We start from the raw sequence: 19,504 nt of genomic DNA, 5'->3' as shown, positions 1-19,504 counted from the left end.
ACGAAAAGTCTTCCAGTTCTCCATCTGCAAAGTTGGAAAATAAATGAGTTGTTAGATACATTGTAGGCCCAGAATAGGATCCTGTACTTTTGGTGAAATCATACAATCTGGGGGAATGAAAAAAAAACCCACATTTTCTTATGGCAGGCTGATTTATTTTTTTAAACGACACTTAAAAAGTGATACGTGAAAAGTTCATGTAAAGCTGAACTGGTTGGCAGAGTGCAGGTGAAGCAGTTTTATAAAAAAAAAAGTCAGAATATCTAAAACTTGCCAGAGGTGTCACAATAGTGTGGTACGTGCGAGGAGAGTGTGTGCCAGGAACTCCTCAAGAAATGCAGAATCCTTCTGACCAGCTCTGCTTGCAGGAGTTAAAATCCTGCATAAAGCTGATGAGTAAGCTCTTGATGACTCACTGTGGCAGATGCAGTCTTTAATTCCAGGAGGGTATAAGGGAAGTGGGTGTGAATCTCGAGTAGAGGGGAGCTAGGGGTAGGGATGTTCCTGCCTCAGTGTCTTGGGGATAAAAGTGTAGGTTTTTAATACAGCCCCAGCTATCAGTAAAGCCAAACTTCTGTAAGGGGTAAGTTTGACATTACACATCACACATAGATTTTATGTGAAGCAGGGTTGGAACACCACCTACTCACAGATGGGTATAATTTTGGGGATGTCCTGCATAATTCATGTGTGGCTTTGATACTTATGAGTAATTCAGACATCAAAGCCTCAACTTAGATAACACTTTTATAACACTAAACTTCCTATAGCCAATAATCTGTGGGCTTTCATTTAAGTTCTTTTAAAAAAAAAAAGCAACTATACCAATAGTTTCTTTACCTTCAGATATTTTTCATAAGGTATGCTGATGTGAAGTACAAGATAGAAAATAGTGAAGCCTGGACTAGAGAAAAAATTAAAATTCCATATAATACTCTTCCCTGGGACTAGAAATGTAAATTTTAAAGCACCGTAAAGGAGCTGGGAGCCTCTTTCCCAGTAGTTTCTAGACTGAGAGCACACCAGATACCGGGCCCTTCAGTCACTCTGCAGTATTCCCTCTGCTTTGCCAGTGGCACAAACCTTCACTTTTCAGCAGTCCAATTTCCTAACAAGCCATTTTATGTTCTCGTCCAAGTTAGCCATTACGCATGGAAAAACCTTCCCATTAATAACCATAAAGCTCCTTTATTGTTCTCCTTCAAATCTCCTTAAAACTTCCTTCTGACACCAAACACTTGTCATTGGCCAGGCCTGTTGCTTTTTATTCTCAAGGCTGCTTTTCCCTTATCCTTCCCCCATGGGTCTTTAGTATACACCTGTTGTCTTTCATCATGGGTTAAGATCATAAGCTCTTTGGGCATAGACCATCTCTCTTATTACATGTGTCTACAGTATCCGACACAATGGGACTGTGAGCCCTGCGCGGGGCCTCTGGGTACTGCCATGATCCAGTTGATAAAGAATAATGATTTTTGACATGGTGAGTTCTGCAGTTTTTCCCAAGTCATTCTGCAGTTGTTCACGCTGATATAACCAGTGTGCGTGTGTGAGCAGTGTCCTTAAACCCGATATACAGGGTAAATGCTATGGAACTATTTACCGGAGAGTGCTGATTTTCCTGCTTTGCTGTTGGGGGTCTCGTCTGCTCTTGCACATCAAAATGCACGGACTGACGTGCACCAACTGTTTCTTTTTGTGGGTTAGTACAGAACTAGCGCGACGGGACCCTGCTCTGAAGCTTCTGCATCCCATCCTTCAAATAGCAATAAAGACCGATGGAGTCAAATGAGAGGGAGGTGGCTCGTGCGCCACTGGCATGGAGTGTGTCAGTTCCCTAAAGGTCCCTGGGGATTCAGGACACAGCCTTTCCCTGCTGCAGTTTCCCCACTAGATGTGGAAACTGGAAGTCTCTTTCCCTCCTCTCAAGCGTTAAGTCACAGTGGCAAGTGGGGGGATGCATAAAGGCTGCGCCAGTCAGAGCTGGGCTGCTGCCTTTTGTGGTGAGGAAGGCAAGGAGAGCTGCCCCCTCAAACGAATGCCCACCGAGCAGGAGGACACGCAGAGAGCCGATTATTTTTAATAAACCCCCTTGCAAAATTCTCCTTCCCCGGAGCTCTTTCCAGCCTCCACCAGTGACCTTCCTGGGCGCCACCACCTCAGCGATGCACATTATCATTCACACCATGCAATCTCTCCCCCCCAGCCCCCAAGATATTACGTTTCTTTTCCCTTTCTCCCTGCCCCTCTCTCTCTTCCCACCACCCCCAAAAGAGCCTGTCTTCAGGTTTTGCGCTTAATTCAAGGGGCTGCCGGAGCTGTCCTCTCCCCCATGCAAGCCTCTGCATCGTGCCCGGTCCTTGAGCTCTGCCCAAGCAACCCTTCTGCAAAGGCAGGAGACCCTTCTGTCCCTTTGCTAATTAATGCAGCTCTATCGGAGCGCGGCAAAACCCCAATAACACCAATCCTCGGCATCATAAGAAGAAACTGAAATCCGCTCCCCCCTCGCCGGGTCTCTCCTGGCGGTTTTTAATAACTTTTTTTTTGGGGGGGGGGGGGGGGAGAGAACACGTACTCAGCATCGCCCCCCCCCCGCCTCCCCCTTCCCTCCACCGCGGTCTCAAAAACTTGGGCCGAGCCCGGGCGCGGGGAGCCGCGGTTCGCCCCCGGAGACAGCGGGGGGGGCCCCGGCGCTGCCCGCTCCCGCGGCGGCATCCCCAAAACTGCCCGCCCCCCCCCCCCCTCCTCCTCCGGCACCCGGCTGGGGCCGAGCCGCCCCCGGCAGCGCAGGGGCAGAGCGGGAGGGCTGCGGACTGCCGCGGCGGGGGGCCGGAGTGGAGAAGGGGAAAAAAAAAAAAAAAAAAATGCGGCGTGGGCGATAACGGACCCCCCCCCCCCCAGACACACACACACACACAGACGGAGCTCCCAAACTTCCCGCGACCCCGCCGGTTTGCCTTCCGGAGCTGAGTTTCAAGCCGGCTCGGGACAGCGGCAGCCCGGTTACCTGAGGGCCGGGGCCGGGGCCGCGCTGCGGGGCGGCCCCCCCCGCCGCCTCCCCTGCGGCGGGGCAGAGCGCCGGGGCCGGGGCCAGGGCCCCGGGGCCGGGCTCCGCTGGCAGGGGCGCTGCCCGCCCTGCTCCCCCCGCCAATGTCAAGGGGGACTCGGGCTATGCGGGCATCTCCCGAGGAGCCCGCTTCCCGCAGCGGGCGGGCTGGGTATATTTAGCATCGCGCCGCTTTTTTTCCTCCCCCAAAGTTTCGCCCATTTATTTATTTATTTATTTATTTATTTATTTATTCGCCGGCGTGCGCCGCGCTGCCGCAGAGCAGTAAGAGCCGCTCCGCGCCGTGCCTGGCGCTGGAAGCGGCTCTGTATTGCAGCAGGTAGGGCTGAGCGCTAGGACCCCGGAGAATCCTTCCAGCAGCAATCAGGACTACCTTAAACCCAGCCCAATGCCTCTTCCTGCGCCACTCTGCGTGCTGGATGGAGATCCACAGTCAAGAGCTGCAGCTCAGTGCTGGAGTACAACATTTCACAGGGAGCCCTGCAGAAGCAACACCTGTTTCGAGCCAGCCAAGAAAGACACAAGCACTTGTATGTTGCTGCTTTGCTTGTGGATCGTCAATAATCCTAAACCAGTGGACATCTGCTGAGCCTCCTGAGAATTCTGGATAATAGATTTGGACGTCAAAAGTTTTTTTTTTTTTCCTTTTTCTTTTTTCCTTTTTTTTTTTTTTTTTTTTGGATTTATCTCAGCCAACAACGTGAGATTTCCCCCCTCCCCCTTTGCAGGATTCATGCTGATGTATGCAGTCTGTTATAGAGTAAAAACAGCGCATGCCTTTCTGGAGTCAGAATCCATAAATCCTGACGTAGCCTGTGCATCTTAAAAAAAAATCCCTATAACGCCTAGGTATTTAAGTTGCTATGGTCATTCTTATCTTAAACCAAATGGAGAAACTACGGATTTTTTTCTTTATTACAGTTGGATGGGCTGAAGACCGTATTGCTTGCTAAGAGCTGGGGATATATGCATTTATATAGATATACACATCTATATGTTTATAAATATGTCAGTGTGTGAGTATAAAGTGGTGGTTTCGTAGACTAACTGGTTTGACCTTGAACCTGTACCAGTCAAAACAGAATATTACTTTTATTTATGCATTTAATGGATTGAAGAAAGAACATTTTCTCTGTAACTGCGCTAGGGAGGGGAGAGGAGTGGAATATACCTAATCTTATATCTCCTGGGTTTGGCACCATCATTATTGTTTATTCTTATTCTCTAAAAGCAGAATCTTCTGATGGCTCCCTTAGGTGAAGTTGGGAACTATTTCGGTGTGCAGGATGCAGTACCCTTTGGGAATGTGCCCGTTTTGCCGGTGGATAGTCCGGTTTTGTTAAGTGACCACCTGGGTCAGTCTGAGGCAGGTGGGCTACCCAGGGGGCCTGCGGTCACGGACTTGGACCATTTAAAGGGGATCCTCAGGCGGAGGCAGCTATACTGCAGGACTGGATTTCATTTAGAAATCTTCCCCAATGGTACTATCCAGGGAACCAGGCAAGACCACAGCAGATTTGGTAGGTATTATCCTTAACCCTTTAGTGGTCATGTGATGAAATAATGGGGCAGAACCGCGGGCCGGGGGACGGCGGGGGGTGCGAGGCGGGCGGGGAGGGGGGGGGGTGCTGACGGCTGAGCCGCCGAGGGCAAAAACGAAGGCGGCCGGGACTGCAGATGTACACGAGCGGCACCACCGCAGCGGAGCAGGAGCCCTCGCCGAAGTCGCCGGGCGCTCGGTAGCGATGTTCGTGTAGCCCCAAGTTCTGCTTAAGAGCAGACGCGTAACCGGGAGGCGGTGGTGGCGGTGGTGGAATTTTCGCTCGGGACGTTTCTGCCGAATGATGTGATTTCGCGAGTTTAAAGGGGTTTTAATCATTAACCACTACCATTTAAAATTCACCGAGTTTCCTGAAGGGAGTGGCCGTCGTCCTGTACGCAAATTAACGAGGGCTTTTCTTTCGTTTTCCCTGCCGATTACCTGCCCTAGTAACTGCCTGAATCGCAAACCCAGCCTATTTCTCTCCTCGGCGAGGATTCGCCGGCGGCGCCCGCCGCTCCGCGCCGGGGCTCGCCGCACGCCCGAGCCCGGCCCCGCACCCCGCGGCCGCGGGGCGCTGCCGGTGCCCGGCGCCCCGGGAAGGAGGGAGCGCAGGTGGGCTCCGCGCCCCCCCCCCCCCCCCCCCCCCCCCTAACCCGCCGGGAAGCCTGCGCCGAAACCTGCCTTTCCCCGGCTGCGTGGCGTGGCCGGGTGGCAGCGAGTTGGAGCGAGCGTCGCCTGGATTTCATTTCCAGGGGACGCGATTTGTGACTCAGCAGCCGGGGCTGGAGGGCTCGGGGCTTCGGCCACCCCTCGGAGCCCGTGCATGCACACACGCACACGCACACGCGGGTCGAGCGGGCCCGGGGCTTCTCCGCTGCCAGGGAGACTGTTAAAGGCAGGCCCGGCAGGTCGCATGTAGGAAAGTAACTAAAACAGCCTGGATGAGCTGATTCTTTGTGGTTTTTAAGGAGGGGTGAGGAAAATAGGCCAGGTTAGCTCGCCACGCTCCCAGCTGTTGGAAGGAGTTAACTTGTGAGTGAACCAACCTGACAGCACTTAAATTCGGTCGTAAAAACAAAGTCCTGTGGTGATTTTTTTTTCTCTCTCTTCGTATTTTAATGCCAGATGTTGAGCGATATCTAAACTGTATTTTATTGCTTTGCGAAGCTGTTTAGATAATGCCGGTGTTGTAGGAGATGATCTCCAAAGGGCGCAGAAGGGAAGGGGCGGGGGGGGTGGGGGGGTGGAGAGGGCTGAGGCTCGCATGGGCGCAGGTTTATCCTCCATCCCCCGCCTGCTCCCTGACACTCTCACGCTGCTTCCAGGCTCTGCCTCCCTCCCACGCCGCCCGCCCGGGGTCCCCGGGGCGGGGGGGGGGGGGGGGGGGGCAGTTAGCGTCGCGGCTCCCCCGGGAGCGCAACATCCACGCTTGCTGGCGAGGAAAAAGTGCGGAAAGTGTTTTAGGCAGCCGCGCAGTGCGGAGAACGGGGCGGGGGGGGATTGTGCATCCAGGCGTTTTCCTTGACACAGGCAGGCGCCGTGCGTAGCTGCTGAACTGCAGCCGCAGCCGCAGGTTTCCCCCCTGCCCGCTGCGGGCGCGGTGCGGGGCGCGGGGCGCGGTGCGGGGCGCGGTGCGGAGCGCGGTGCGGGGCCGGCAGCAGGTGTAGGGCGGCCGCTCCGCTCCGCTCCGCGCACCGGCAGCCGGGGCTGCGGGGGGCCGGCACCCCGCGGGGCCCCGCCGCCCCCGGAGGAGGGCCGCCAGCTGTTCCCTTCGCAAGGCGGCGGTGACCACATTATTCGCGGCGTCTATTTTTAAAAATGGCTTTCCAGCCGCAGTTGTAGGAAGCTGACAATTCCGAGGGGCAGCTCTTCCAGCCCTTGCAGCGCCTTGGCTTTAAATAGATTTCTTTTTTTTCCTTCTCGGTTTGATCGCCCTCTGCTCCCCAGGATGCAACCCCTGTGATAACTCTTCTCCCACGGAGTGCGCCGGTGATGCCCCTGCTCGGTCCGGGGTCGGGCAGACCGGGCACGGCAAAGCCACGGGATGCGTTGGGGCTCCCGGCTTATTTGGGGGCGGGGAGGGGATCTCGGGGCTTTTGTATCGGTGCCGTGACATCGCTGTTGTGTTTGCCGGGAGGTCACCGAATCGCAGATGCTATTTGGGTTTGGGTGATTGTAAAGTCTTCTGACGATCCTGGGAAGGTCTGCATCCCAACTCGGGAGCTGCCCGGGGGAGAGCGGGATAACTTGGTCTCCTCGGAGCGTGTGCGGTAAACCCGCGGGGGGGACGGGGGACACGACACGAGTCAGAAGGAAGTTTTCCTCCAGGAATAAGGAGGACAAAGAGAAAACCCCGGGGGCTGCGCGTAAACTCCTCTCTGGGCTCTGCCCTGTGGGAATCCCCCTCCCCGCGCACACACACACACACACACACACACGCACACACCTCTGGAGAGACATCAGATAAGAGTAATTCTTTTGTGATGCTATGTTGGATGTGTGCCTATTGCATACAATAAACCGAGCCATATTGTGTGTCTATACTCGCCCGGTTCTGGGAGCCCTGGCATTTCGCAATTCCTGCAGCAAGATGTCCATCTCTAAAAGAAAAGCTCCCCGGGAGAGCCCGGCTCGGTCCCCCCCCGTAATGCGATCTCAGGTGATCAAAGCCTTATCTCTCCTGGGGCACAAAAGAAATTTTTTTGATGCAGTCTCCTTTAGTCTAGGGCATTTGCTAGACAGTAGAGTCATTGTAAATTCAGGAACTCTGTAACAGCGGAGAGGCGTGCCTCTGTGCGTCAGCACAAGTACTGCATGCACAGCATTAAAAAAATAGGAGCATGCAGGAAAAGGAAAAAAAAAAAAGCTTGTCAGCAGGTGACCTCCGCTCCCCGGGACCTGCTGCTACAAGGAACCGCTGCGTTCATCATCTGCGGGAGCCGCGCAGCCGCCCGCCCTCCCGCCTCTCCCACTCGCCCTGCCTGCTCCGGCTCCCGGGCTGCCGAGGCGGCTTCGGCGCCGGGGAGGGCGCGGGGGGCGGCTCCGGCCGGGGGGGGGGGGGGGTCCCTGCGGCCGTCCGCCCCTTCTGCTGCTGGATGCGGGGGGGCCGGGGCTGCCCGCCCCCATCCCCGTGCTGTCTCCGGGGTGACCTGGGAGGCCGGGGGGGGGGGTGTGTGTGTGATGCATGCGGAGGGCTGTGGCCCCCGGGAGTGGAAATTGGGGGCCAGGTTTTAGGCAGAGGCAAGGGCGCCGAGCAGCCCCCGCAGCCTCCCCCGCTATTGAAGGTTGCAGAGGGGAGGGGATGCGGGGTGGCTGGGGGGGGGGGGCAAGTGCGCTGCGAGAGCCTGAAACCGAAGCAGGGCCCTGCTGCCTCCTGGGGGGCTGTGGCTGTCTGCGCTCCCGTCTCTTAATTGGCATCCTGGGGGGGAGCGGGCGGAGCGGTGACAGCTGCGACAGGCGGGACGCATCCCGGCGGAGCGCTCTGCCCAGCCCAGCGCCGCAGCCCCGGCCGGCGGCAGGCGGGCGGGAGGCGCCGGGGGCAGGGAGGGGGGCGCCGGGGAAGCCCCTGCCCTCGGCCCGTCGCCGGGCTGACCTGCCGGCGGCTTCCGAGCCACCAAGGGCTCTGCCTTCCTCGCCCCTCCGCTCTCGCCGGGGCGAAGGATGGCTTGCGAACGGCGCGGCAGCACGGCCCCCGCCACCCGCGCTCCGCCTGCGGGGCCGCCGCTGCTTCCCTCCACCGGCTTCCCCGGGAAGCCGTACGAAGAAGCGGCTGGCGGAGGTGCTTCTTCACCGTACCCGTTGATGGTGCGTTAGGGTGCTAAGTGGAAGCGAAACCGCTTCAATCCAGCGGTACAAAGAGAGGCTATATATAGCCAAAGACAAAAATGTGCAAAGGGCGGAACAGCAGCAACAAAAAGATGTGTAGCTGCAGAGATGTCCGTTGCTTAAAGCCAAGGCAAATGCTTCTGTAGGTCCGTTCTTCACCGGAGCTAAACTAGATGGAAGTTAACATTCCCCGTTGTGTGAGTGACCCACCTCCTCTCTCCTGCGAGCCTGGCAGGGGAGCAGGACCGGCCTTCGCGGTCGGGCTGGCGTCCTGCTGCCGGTCAGCGTGGTCAGTTGGATCACGTGCAAGAAGGTGCGTGAAGGGCTGGTGTGGACGTGTAAGGCATAACTTTCCCCAAAACTTTCTTCCTAACCTCTCTGCGGAGGAGCGGGGTCTCTGCCTTGAAGTGGTTTCATTAAAGAAAATGCTCGGTGTCTGACGAGAAGATACTCAGCGTCCTATGTACTGAGACAGTTATTGCCTCCCTCCTTTTCTTCTCTTCCCCATTTTTATCTATGAATAGGGCCCTAGCTTTTAAAGTTCGGAGCTGTGCTGATTTTCAGTTGGCCCAGCCTCATTTTGAAGAGGAATATCTATTTTAATACCTGGTTCAGGTCCTAAGTACTACCTGTATATTATAGAAACTATACAGCGAAAATACTCAAAGGAGCATCGGGCCAAATCATGCAATCCTTAAAACTGGCAAGACTTGTGTAAGACTGCATGCTTGGCCCCAGATAATCTCTTGAAGGACTTAACAGCATGGCACATAAAACTTGCTGTGAATAGGCTTTTAAATATTTCAAAATCAGTCTCTATTCTGATCTCAAACACGTGGATGCTCTTTGCCAGGTACCTTAAATTCATCTTCTGCACTTACAATAGGACGTGACAGTGCTGTTTTGCTCTGTTGACACACTAAGCAGCATGCACCCAAATATTTGAAATGAGGACAGCAGTTAAAGTCTACATTTATACTGATGTGAAAGATGCCAGATTTACTAACTTAGCTGTAGTATGGTATAATACACACTTAACGTAAGATTTAACCTCAGTTAAAATTGCTTGGTAATGTGTATCAGGTAATATGATAGTTTGGTAAAAGCTTTACAGAAAAAGCCTTAGTAAGAAATCTGCAAGTATTGCATGTCCAGATATAATGGGAATGTTTAAATGATTTCAATGGATCGGTTGTATCTGAGATACTACGTATACCAGATAAACAGCATGCTACCACTTTTTATTACTTCAAAAAAAATCCATAACTACAAAATACTTCCTCCCAGTATTTTTTATTTGTGCATATGTAGAGAATAATCTAAGATGCCCAGGCCCTAAAACAGGATTATCAAAACAATAAGACTATGGTGTTTGTAGTACTGAATAATATATAAGGTAATGATCAATAGTCCCTTACAGGGAATACATTTCATCTTTACATTAGCTTGGCTATAAATTTTCCCTATTGGCTTCAACTTGTGCTGTGTTAGATTTATGCCTGTTATTGATTAGTGCACAACTATTTTGTGGGAGATGCCAAATTAATTGTTCCAAAAATGCATGAAAGTGCTTTTTTATTGTCCACGTGAGGCTCAACACGTACTGTACTGTTTTATTATTTCATGTAAATGTAGTTTCCAATAAGCTTTAAAAATAGTTACATGGTGTGCTTAGATGTGAAAATTCACAAAATATATTGAAAATGCTACTCTCTGCTTTATTTTGTGGCTCAGAAAGTAGCGTAACACAGCAGTGTGCTTCTCAATGTTGCTGGATAACTCCTGTGAGATCATTACAGTCTTACACGAGTGCTTCCAAATAGGAAGCAATTTCCATTTTTTCCACAAGACTTCTAGGTTTATGCAAGGTTTGGCTGGTAGCATCCTCACTGAAGAGGTAAGCAATTTGCAGGGAAGGCTGCCAAAAAAACCCCAAACCCTCAGAACCAGATGAGCTGATATTTGATACACGTACTTGCTGTACCATGCACATTGATGCTGAACCTAGGAGCTTTGCGGAAGCAGTGCTTCTCTCTGCAAAATGTTCTTATCTCTAGTGCACAAATGTCTGTGTGAGCTTGCTGTTATGTGCATGGGAAGACTTAATCATTTATACACTATTACTTAGGTTTAGAATATTTTAATTTTTGAATTTGAGATGAGTAAAAAATAACACACCAGAGAGAATGGTTACTATCTAGACAGAAATGTGTGAGACTCTGGACTATACTAAGGATTTTCATTTCTCAAGCCTCTGGAAGATCATACTGTGAGTAAATCTTTCCCCATATTCCTGATTCATTGATGCCTGGAAGTAGATCTTTTGGTTCCATGTGTAAGTTGTTTTTATCTCACAAATCTGATTCAAATGTATTTTTTCAGAATTTATTTTGCAAGACAAATTTCATAGGTTAATACTGCTAATTTTGGCAATCTAAAAACTTGGGGTTTTTTTTTCTTTTAATGTATTATTTGTTGTGCAAATCAGAATACGACTGAGCTTTAGATCTGTGTTTAGAGATGATGAGAAAGATTGAGAATAGTCTTTTAATTTGGTACATTAATGGTGCCTGCAATGCATCATTCTAGCAGAGACGCAAAGGACTTCACTGTTCCAAGTATCGTACTTTAAGATATATTCATTTGTTCCTCATCTTCCTCCAAACAACTCTGAAAATGGGAAAACGCCTTTGAAAATAGCTGCTTGTCGCTCAGGGATCAGTCACATCTGGAAAAAAATATCTTTCAATGGAAACAATATGTACATTGTTTGTTTTTTCCTGCATTTTATAGGTATACTGGAATTTATCAGTATAGCAGTGGGCTTGGTCAGCATCCGAGGAGTCGACAGTGGACTCTACCTTGGAATGAATGAGAAAGGGGAACTGTACGGCTCGGTAAGTTCCCGCTAGCCTTGGGCAGTCATGATCCTTACATTCTGTGGGAAAAATACTTGCTAACTCCTAGAAGCCCCCGTTGCACTAGGTGCTGTACAAGCACTGTTTCTGCTCTAAATATCTTGCAGTCTAATTTGAAACAAGACCCTGTGGGTGGTATAACAAATACGGGTGAGGGAAAAGGTGACAAAATCAGGAATGAGTAATAATACAGATGGATGACAATTTAGATACAAGCAATAGAGACTGGTGGCCAGAGCTGGTCACTGAAGAGTAAAGGATGTACTGGAAGATTTGTAAACGTGTCCCTTCAGTAGAGACCTGAAAAGAGACAAAGTCGCTGCCTTTTGTGCGTAGGCAGAGAGCTTTCTAGGAATGGACAAAAGAAAGTGGAGGGGGAGGTAACGGGTGTCACATGTGGATGAGAAAATGAGAAATAGGCCTGGATAAAAGTTATAAAAAGTATAGGAATGAGGGCAAGAGGCTTGGTGGTCTTGTCCTGAAAGCTCAGCTGGCGGAAAGTTCATCCTGAGGGATGGCAGCAGGAGTGAGTAACGGGTGTGAGGGAGGAGTAAAACTTGGTATTTCAGACGTGGGAGTTAGGCTGGCAAACCAGCCTACCTGCAGCTGATGAGTGACTCTTCTCGGCACCACGGGCTGTCTTGCAGCAGAGGAGCGTGTGTGCGTGTGCGTGTGCGATGTGAGCCTCACCTGGGAATACTTGAGACGTCTGACGTACACTGCGGTTCACACCCTGGGTAGATCGTGGGCAGGGGGAATCTGAAATCGAGCGGGTAACTCCCCAAATAGTAGAAGGCAGCCTCTTCTAGCAGTAAAGTATCAACCTCCGAAGTTGACAAGGACTAGAGAAGCAGTTGTGTTCGAGGAAGAGGATGGCGGGTTTGAAGGGTAAGCAACCGTTTGAAGTGAAGGGAGGCTGTGTATTCACTGGGCTTCATTAGAAGCATGGAGAAGGTGACGAGGGTCGACTGATGGTGTAAACGTCGCCAAGAGAGACACTCCAAAAGGAGTTACAGTGGTAGAGAGTGGCTTTGGGTGTAGCTGAAGATACCCGTGTCAGAAGGGAGTAACGGTACCTGGGAAAAGGGTGGGGAGGGAGCTGAGTGGGACAGCAGTGAGAGCGGGGGGAAACGCGAGAAGGTGGGGATGAGTGGGCAGGTGAAAACAGAAAGAGTAAGAGGCAATTCCAGCTTTCGTATAACGTGATCCATGGAGGAGTGTGAGGAAGCGAGACCAGGAAGGTCCAGAAAAAGTGTTTTTATAGGGGTGTCCAGGTTCACTGATACCTTTCTGGCAACATTTTGTGTGAGAGAGGGAAGGCAGAGAGGGGAAGGGGACTGTCTTCTGAGCAAAGAGCAGATCAGGGGAGGAAAGCAGAAGGTACGGATCATGACAGTGTATGTGGGAGGCAGAAAAAGAGGTGGTAGAATGAGGGGCAAGGCTGGGATGGAGAATGTGTGGACATGGGAGAGAGGGAGATGAAGAGATGGTGAGAACCAGTGAGTGGGAAAGACCAAAGAAAAGGGATTTAGCATAAATGGCCATATGGAGGAGGAAAAGGTTGGAAGGATGGAGAGGAAGAGAGAAGGGGAATGGGGACAATGACGGATGTAAACAAGTTGCCCGTGAGGGGTGAGTAAGTTGTCATAAGTCACAATCCTTGTGCAGCTGATGAATGGGATAAAGAACTGGCAAAGTCATGAGTACTTTTATGGTTCAGTTAGGCAGCAAAAAGGCAGAACAACAACAGTAATATGAATCAGTAATGTTGGTAATCATCAGTAAGAGTAATCGTTTAAACAGATAAACATAGTGAATCAGTTACTGTACACATCAGATATTCAGAAAAAGAAAATGTGGTTATTGATAGAGCTTAAATGCATAGACTTGGGAAAGCAAATGTTACATCACTTTTCTGTGCAATTTATATTTTGTGTTTGCAATATGTTTGACTGTCAGAGCGAATTACTCAAAACATTCTTTGCTGAAGAAATATGCACAAGAAATTCTTTGTAAATTGCTAAGCTCGCTGCATTAATAAAATAGTTGCTCCATGAGCAGCAGTTCTAAAGGAGCCTGCTTTCCTAGGGGTTCGTGTCTCTCAGTCCAAGACATGGGTCTCCCTGACCTTCTGTCCCTGCAGTAACACAAATTCCCCAGCCTTTTGTGTTTCTTGCATGGAGAAAGAGACAGCGTTGGCTGTCCAAGCTCACCGGATTGTCAGTTTGCAGGGATTACATAGCTCACCACTCCCAAGTGGGACGTGCAAATGATTTCTCTTTTTTACCCTGCCTCTGATTAGTTGCAAAACTGATAGGAACTTAATTTTCTTGAAGACCTTTGCCTCCTGATTGAAACTGGTTGAAAAGCTAAGGAAGGACAGACAGGCAGGGAGATGGATGTACAATATAATTGGATAACCTCTTTTCCCTAAGAAATGACGCTAAAAATATGAAGCCATTCATAATGGAGAACTGGCAATCTATAGGGCCAGAATGCAAAGTTCAGGTTAAAATCTGATGGATGATATGGCTTATTGTCAGCCTCCAGAGATGGGACATACTGAAGAGTGATGGTAATTGAATTACATTACTTCCAATGAAATATAACCTCTAATGGCTACTCAGTGTGATGATGCTTTAAAGCCTTGTCAACACTAGCAATCCTAGTGCCTATATTTCAGCAACTGTCAGCTCTCGTAGAAACACTGAGATAAGCAGGCCTCAGAGCAGATTTTTGTGTAGAATTGGCTGGACATTTTTAAGTGACAGTGTTTTGCTTTTGGTTTTGGTCAAAAAAAAGCAATTAATTGAAAATGAGATTCTCTGATGGGAATAAATGTTGCAGTGTGAACCAGAAGCAAGGCACAATCCAGCACAGAATTATCTTTCTGCGAGAGAGAAGATCAGTTTAACTGAAATTAGTTTCGAGACTGATACGTGACAGGCTGAGGTTCAAGTTTTTCACCTGAATAAAGTGGAGCGGTCACTTGAGTTGAACTGTTCTGTATCACCAGCAAGTTGTCCTTGTGCTGCCTGTGCTGGGAGGTGGGTCCCTCTGTCTTGGTTTCTTCATTAAGGGCTGTGAATAGCACCAGCTTCGTCATGGAGCAGGTACACTTATGAGGCTCTGAACGTGTTTTCTAAGGTGGGAAAACTGTTTCCTATGCACAACTGAATAGCAACCTAAGAAATACCTGGTCTTGCTCTACATCAGCATTGTGGATCTAAGCAGGCGTGTTTCTGCAGGCATTCAGTACTGCAGCACTTGACACTGCCGGAATAGATGCCCTGTGTCTATGACACTATCATATTTATATTCAAATTACTCCATGAAAAATATGTTAGGTGTGAATCAAATCAGAGACCTAAAAGACTTCTATCCTTCTATATTTGTGTTTGAAACATTTGGCACAGGAAGATTTTTCCCAGCATATTTGTGGTGCCACTGAAGATGGGACATATGGCGAAGCTGAGCAGCCAGCATGGGAGATTGCTGCCAACTTTCATGAAAGGCAACAGTAAAGGCAGTTTCAGTGTATCTTGATCCAGACATGTTCCTCTTGGCCTTCTCAAAGTGTCGCTTTCCTCCTAGATTAGCTGCCTGACAAACTCTTCCCAACTTGCCACCGTTACAGGGAGCAGTTTCTACTGCATCTTCTGGTTCAGAGCACAGCGACTCTCATGCTGCTCTCAGGCAGCAACGTATAACATAGGGTGGCTGTTCTCAAGTTCTCCCTCATCCCAAGGACTCAGCCAGGGAAAGCTGAAGACGTATGGATGTGGTTCTGCAGAGAAGCCGGTGGTAGCTACGTAGCGATGACTTGGAGGCTGGTCAGTGGCAGCAGCTTTCCCTCCCGTCTCGCTCTGTTCCTGCTCTCCCTTTACCTTGCCTTCCCCTTGCAGCCTGCAGCTATGACTCATCATGTTTCACAACAGCTACTGTGCTTGTCGTTGGAGAGGAGGAAAAATCCAAACTACAGATAGGACCCGAAGGGTGTTAAGACGAGACACGAAGACCTTTTTCCTTCCCGAGTGCCAAACGGCTCTTGCCAACACCTCTGGCAAGAGTGTTAGCAAATGTGCCTTAGCTGTGCTCCTCGGTGCCATGCCATGGAGTGAGGGAGGTCTTTCTGATCAGTCCCACGACATTCAGGCCTTCGTGGGCCGTCGCCACCCTCACACTGCCCTGCGCCGCTGCCCTTGGGAATATCAACAGTTGGCACCCACGTGGCAGGCAGTGACGAGCACCCAAACCACGGGGTACCCATGGTTCGCACTGCAAGCTGTCCTCTGAGACAGTCCTGTGCTACCTTGAGCACAGCAGGACCATGGGACATCATCGCCTCAGCTGCCCTCGCTGTCCCAGGCTCTCCTGCAGTAGAGAGCTCTGCTACATCCCACTGCCGGCATCCTTGCTCCACCGATCTCCCATGGACACAGAACTGCCCTGCTCCTCTTCTCAGACTAGATACAAGGAAAAAATTTTTTACGGTGAGGGTGGTGAAACACTGGAACAGGTTGCCCAGAGAAGTGGTGGATGCCCCATCCCTGGAAGTGTTCAAGGTCAGGTTGGACGGGGCTTTCAGCAACCTGGTCTAGTTGAAAATGTCTCTGCTCATTGCAGGGGATTGGACTAGATGACCTTTAACGGTCCCTTCCAACTCAAACCATTCTATGATTCTATGAAATGCTGGTGTCTCCATTGCTCCTTGTGTCCTTGGCAGGTGGCAACAGGCAGCTCAGGTTGGATGCTCAGGAGGAAAACTGGGAGCTGGAAGATCTGGAGCAGCTACAAGGGGAGCTGTGCAGGGGGCAGGAGGCAGGCAGGAGGGGAGATGTCGGAGTTGTTGGGGAAGGGGGAGAGGGCTAGGAGTGCTTGGAAGGAGAGGGGAGGGGAGAGGGAGAGGCTTTATGTGCCCACAGAGCAGCTGGGACAGAGCCGAAGAGCCCAGATCTGGAGCCAGGGAGGGAGGCTCCTCACCGCTGGGTTTCAGACTTACAGCATGTGTGCAGCAAAGTGAGATTTAGGACTGTTTGTAACAGGGTAATAAATTGCTGTCCTTCAAAAAATTAACTGAAAACTTGTTTGTCCCAATGGTTTTGGGACACTAAACATGCCTTTTGCTCCTAAAACTACTGGGGAGAAGGTGGAGGAGGAGAGAGAGAGAGAGAGTACTGTCCTTGAAGAAACATGTTTTCCCAGTAAGTGTGCAGGGAGGTGACGATATGCCTCTTTATTGTCCCAGCAGGGCTGCACCTGCAGTATTTTGTGCTTTTGTTTGGGTCCCCACAGTCCTGGAAGGACTATGCAGCTACAAAGATGGGTGAACAGTAGTATTTTTGACGAAAAGGGGACAATTTTTCATAGTTTACTGAAAATTGCTTGGTGTAGGTAAGGATATGTTTTGCTGCAGTCTAAAAATATCTTTTATGTTCCCATGCAAATAAGGGAAGGGAATTGTTCAGCCCTTCAAATGGTAGGTCAAGGTGCACGGAAACAACGCGAAGAAAAAAACAGGTTGAAGGTGCATGTTTGGAACAGCATTTGGGTCAACTATATGGTCGCTACAGATACCTAAGAATAGGACAGATAAATAAATTACACTGCAGTATCATTCACACTTTCCTGTTACTGTTAAACACCTCCAATCTAAAGCAATTCCATATGCCTCTGATTGATTGATTTTATTTTTTTTTAAATAATCTGGATTATCTGCCCATCCGTGTACATGCAGGCACCTGTGGCTGAGGTGAGCTTGGAAACAGGACAGTTGCGGCGCACAACAGTTTTTGGAGGGCTAATTAAATGGAATTTCCCTGAGTGAAGGCGCAGACTTCTAGGCTGAGAGTGGTCAAATCCCAGGAGGGATAATGGCTACGGCAGCAGGTTTAACACCCTTATGCTTGGGTGTAAAATAATGAAGTGCCTTTTGGTAACTGGTACAAATAGTGGAGAGGCAGAGGGCAGTTCCTGGGGCACCTGAGTTGCGAGGAGTGGTCAGGCTTTCCACGTGAGCAGCATTGCTCAGGAAAACCTGGCACTCCTGTGATCAAAAACCCAATGGTGTCTTTTAGCAGTAACAGCACTCGTGTCTTCCTGAGTAAATCCGCTTTAAACAGAAGAGTTGCAAGAAGCAGGCCTGTAGTTAATTTGAAAGGCCAAACTTTGAGATCTGAAGGGGACCAGTTCAAAAAGGTGCTTATGGCTCTGAATGTGAAGGAAGCTTGAAACTTTGTCAGAGATGCAGAAATCCCGTGGAAACGGTATCCCAGCAAGCATGAAACTGCTGGGAAGGATTTGGAGACTAAAAGGCTGTGGGTGCTTGACAAAGGGTCTGCGAGGAATGGGAGAAGGGCAGGTTGCAGAAGAGCACATATCTTAGAGGTGTAGAAGCATGGGGATAAAATGGAAATTGCTGAAAAAAAAGCTGACTGGGGCCCTGAAATGTATACGAAAATATAAGGCAAAAACTTTTTAAGCTATATAAAGGAAAAGGGAACAGGAGTCTTTACAAACATGGTGTATTCAGGCGGGAATGTAAATGCAATATAGCCTGACTGTGGCTGCTGACTGGGCTAGCCAGCGTTTCTGCTAGTTTCCTTGGGGTGGTAAGAGGGGCTGGGGGGTCCCCTGTCGTGTGGCGAACGAAGGGAGCGGGGGCAGCTGACACCGCTGCTGAAAGAAGCGGCTATTTTCCCACCGACCGTCCATCCCCTCCCTTTTGCTGGCACAAGTGTTTGTGTTGCTGCCCGGTGGGTTGAAGCGGAGAACTGGAGAGCAACCTGGCCAAGCAGAAGGACTGCCTTCAGCCGCAGGGGTTCCCTCCCGGGTCACCGCAAGTTGTGCTGTAAAGGTGGGAGCAAGCGCGGCAAGGGAGGGTTTGCTTCTCTCCCAGGCAATGCAGATGTTTGCCAGCCTCGAGTGTTTGTGGACCTTCGGCCACGTGGTTTGTGTTTGGCCGGGGGCACGACCTAGGAAGCTGGAGGGCTATCAGTCTGACTTGGGTTGTGCTTGGGGGGCAGGAACACGCTTTTAAATGAAAAAGTAGAGGAGGACCTGGCAGTACGTGCAAGATGAGTTTACTGAAGCCGGATAAATAGTTTCAAGGAAGCCTTGTATTTTATTTTTGGTAGGAATTTCTTTTTCTAGAAATGGGAAATATGGTTGTGCTAATTTGCAGGGCTGTGTTAGGTATGGCCCGCAGAAGAGAGCATTTGCTACAGTGGGTAAAATGGGTGTTAGCAGAAGACTTGTATGATAGATGGTGAAAAAACTGAAGAGAAGGCAGCAATGGGGAGTGTTGAAAAGTATTAGACTGGAGTGAAGCTGTTAGTGGAGTTTTTATGGATTGGTCCTTGGACTGGTTTTATTCCCTTTTATTAGGGACATTAAACATCTTGTCATAAAAAAGTAGTAGCGTGTTACTGAAATTGTTGCAAAGTTGGGAAGCATTTTCAGCACAGAAGGCAGCCTCCCAGAAGCGACTTGGTGACCTAAAGTGCCCAAAATGGGGCTCAGGGAGAACTCTATCGATGCCACTGCATATGGCACTGGTAGGATCTAGTGTAAATGCCAAGTGCAGTTGGTCACTTGTGTTAAAAAAGATGAATTGAAACTGAAACAGGTGCAGAAAGAGCTTGGTGGGATGATCAGAGGGATGAAAAGACTATCAAATGATAGATAGGGTCTAAAGATCTTGGCTTATTTAGCCTGCAGAATGAAAATGCCCTTGGTCTCTGTAAATATATTGAGGTTTAACACCAAGGAGAGAAAATAAGTCCTTGAGAGAAAAAAAGTCCTTGAAATAGAGGACAAGAATGAATTGGTTTGAACAGGTCACAAGAAAGCTTAGGCTGGAGAATGAGGAAGTTTCAGGTCATGAGGAAGTGAGATTTTGAGCTGGCCCGAGGAATTTTTGCAGGGAGGTGGGAGATGAAGCATAAATGCTTTCTCTCTGCACTGTATGGTAGGAAACAGCTTTGTAATTGTGGACATTCTCTTTGTGGAAGGTGTAGGTCTGAGAAAAGCCCTGAAACTTTAGTTACTTGGGAAGATTTGTCTACAACCTCCTCTACTTCACCTTTGCAGACAGCCTCTCTCTGAATTTGGATGGGCAGCCTTGCTGACAGCTGGGTACTGTTAAATGGT

General features: G+C 49.9%; 1 protein-coding gene across 1 annotated transcript in view; it reads left to right on the top strand.

Annotated features, from left to right (window-relative positions):
• The first annotated feature begins 3,339 nt into the window (after positions 1 to 3,339).
• The window catches only part of FGF9 (fibroblast growth factor 9), a 29,675-nt gene continuing 13,510 nt past the window's right edge, over positions 3,340 to 19,504 (top strand). The window contains exons 1-2 of the mRNA XM_030042327.2: positions 3,340 to 4,587; positions 11,229 to 11,332. Coding sequence (XP_029898187.1) covers positions 4,311 to 4,587; positions 11,229 to 11,332 — 381 coding nt within the window. The 5' untranslated portion in view covers positions 3,340 to 4,310. The remainder of the gene's footprint in view (positions 4,588 to 11,228; positions 11,333 to 19,504) is intronic.

This window comes from Aquila chrysaetos, chromosome 19 (genome assembly GCF_900496995.4).
Source record: "Aquila chrysaetos chrysaetos chromosome 19, bAquChr1.4, whole genome shotgun sequence".
NCBI lineage: Eukaryota > Metazoa > Chordata > Aves > Accipitriformes > Accipitridae > Aquila > Aquila chrysaetos.
The sequence above is the reverse complement of the archived record's forward strand: the minus strand, read 5'-3'. Positions and strand labels throughout refer to the sequence as shown.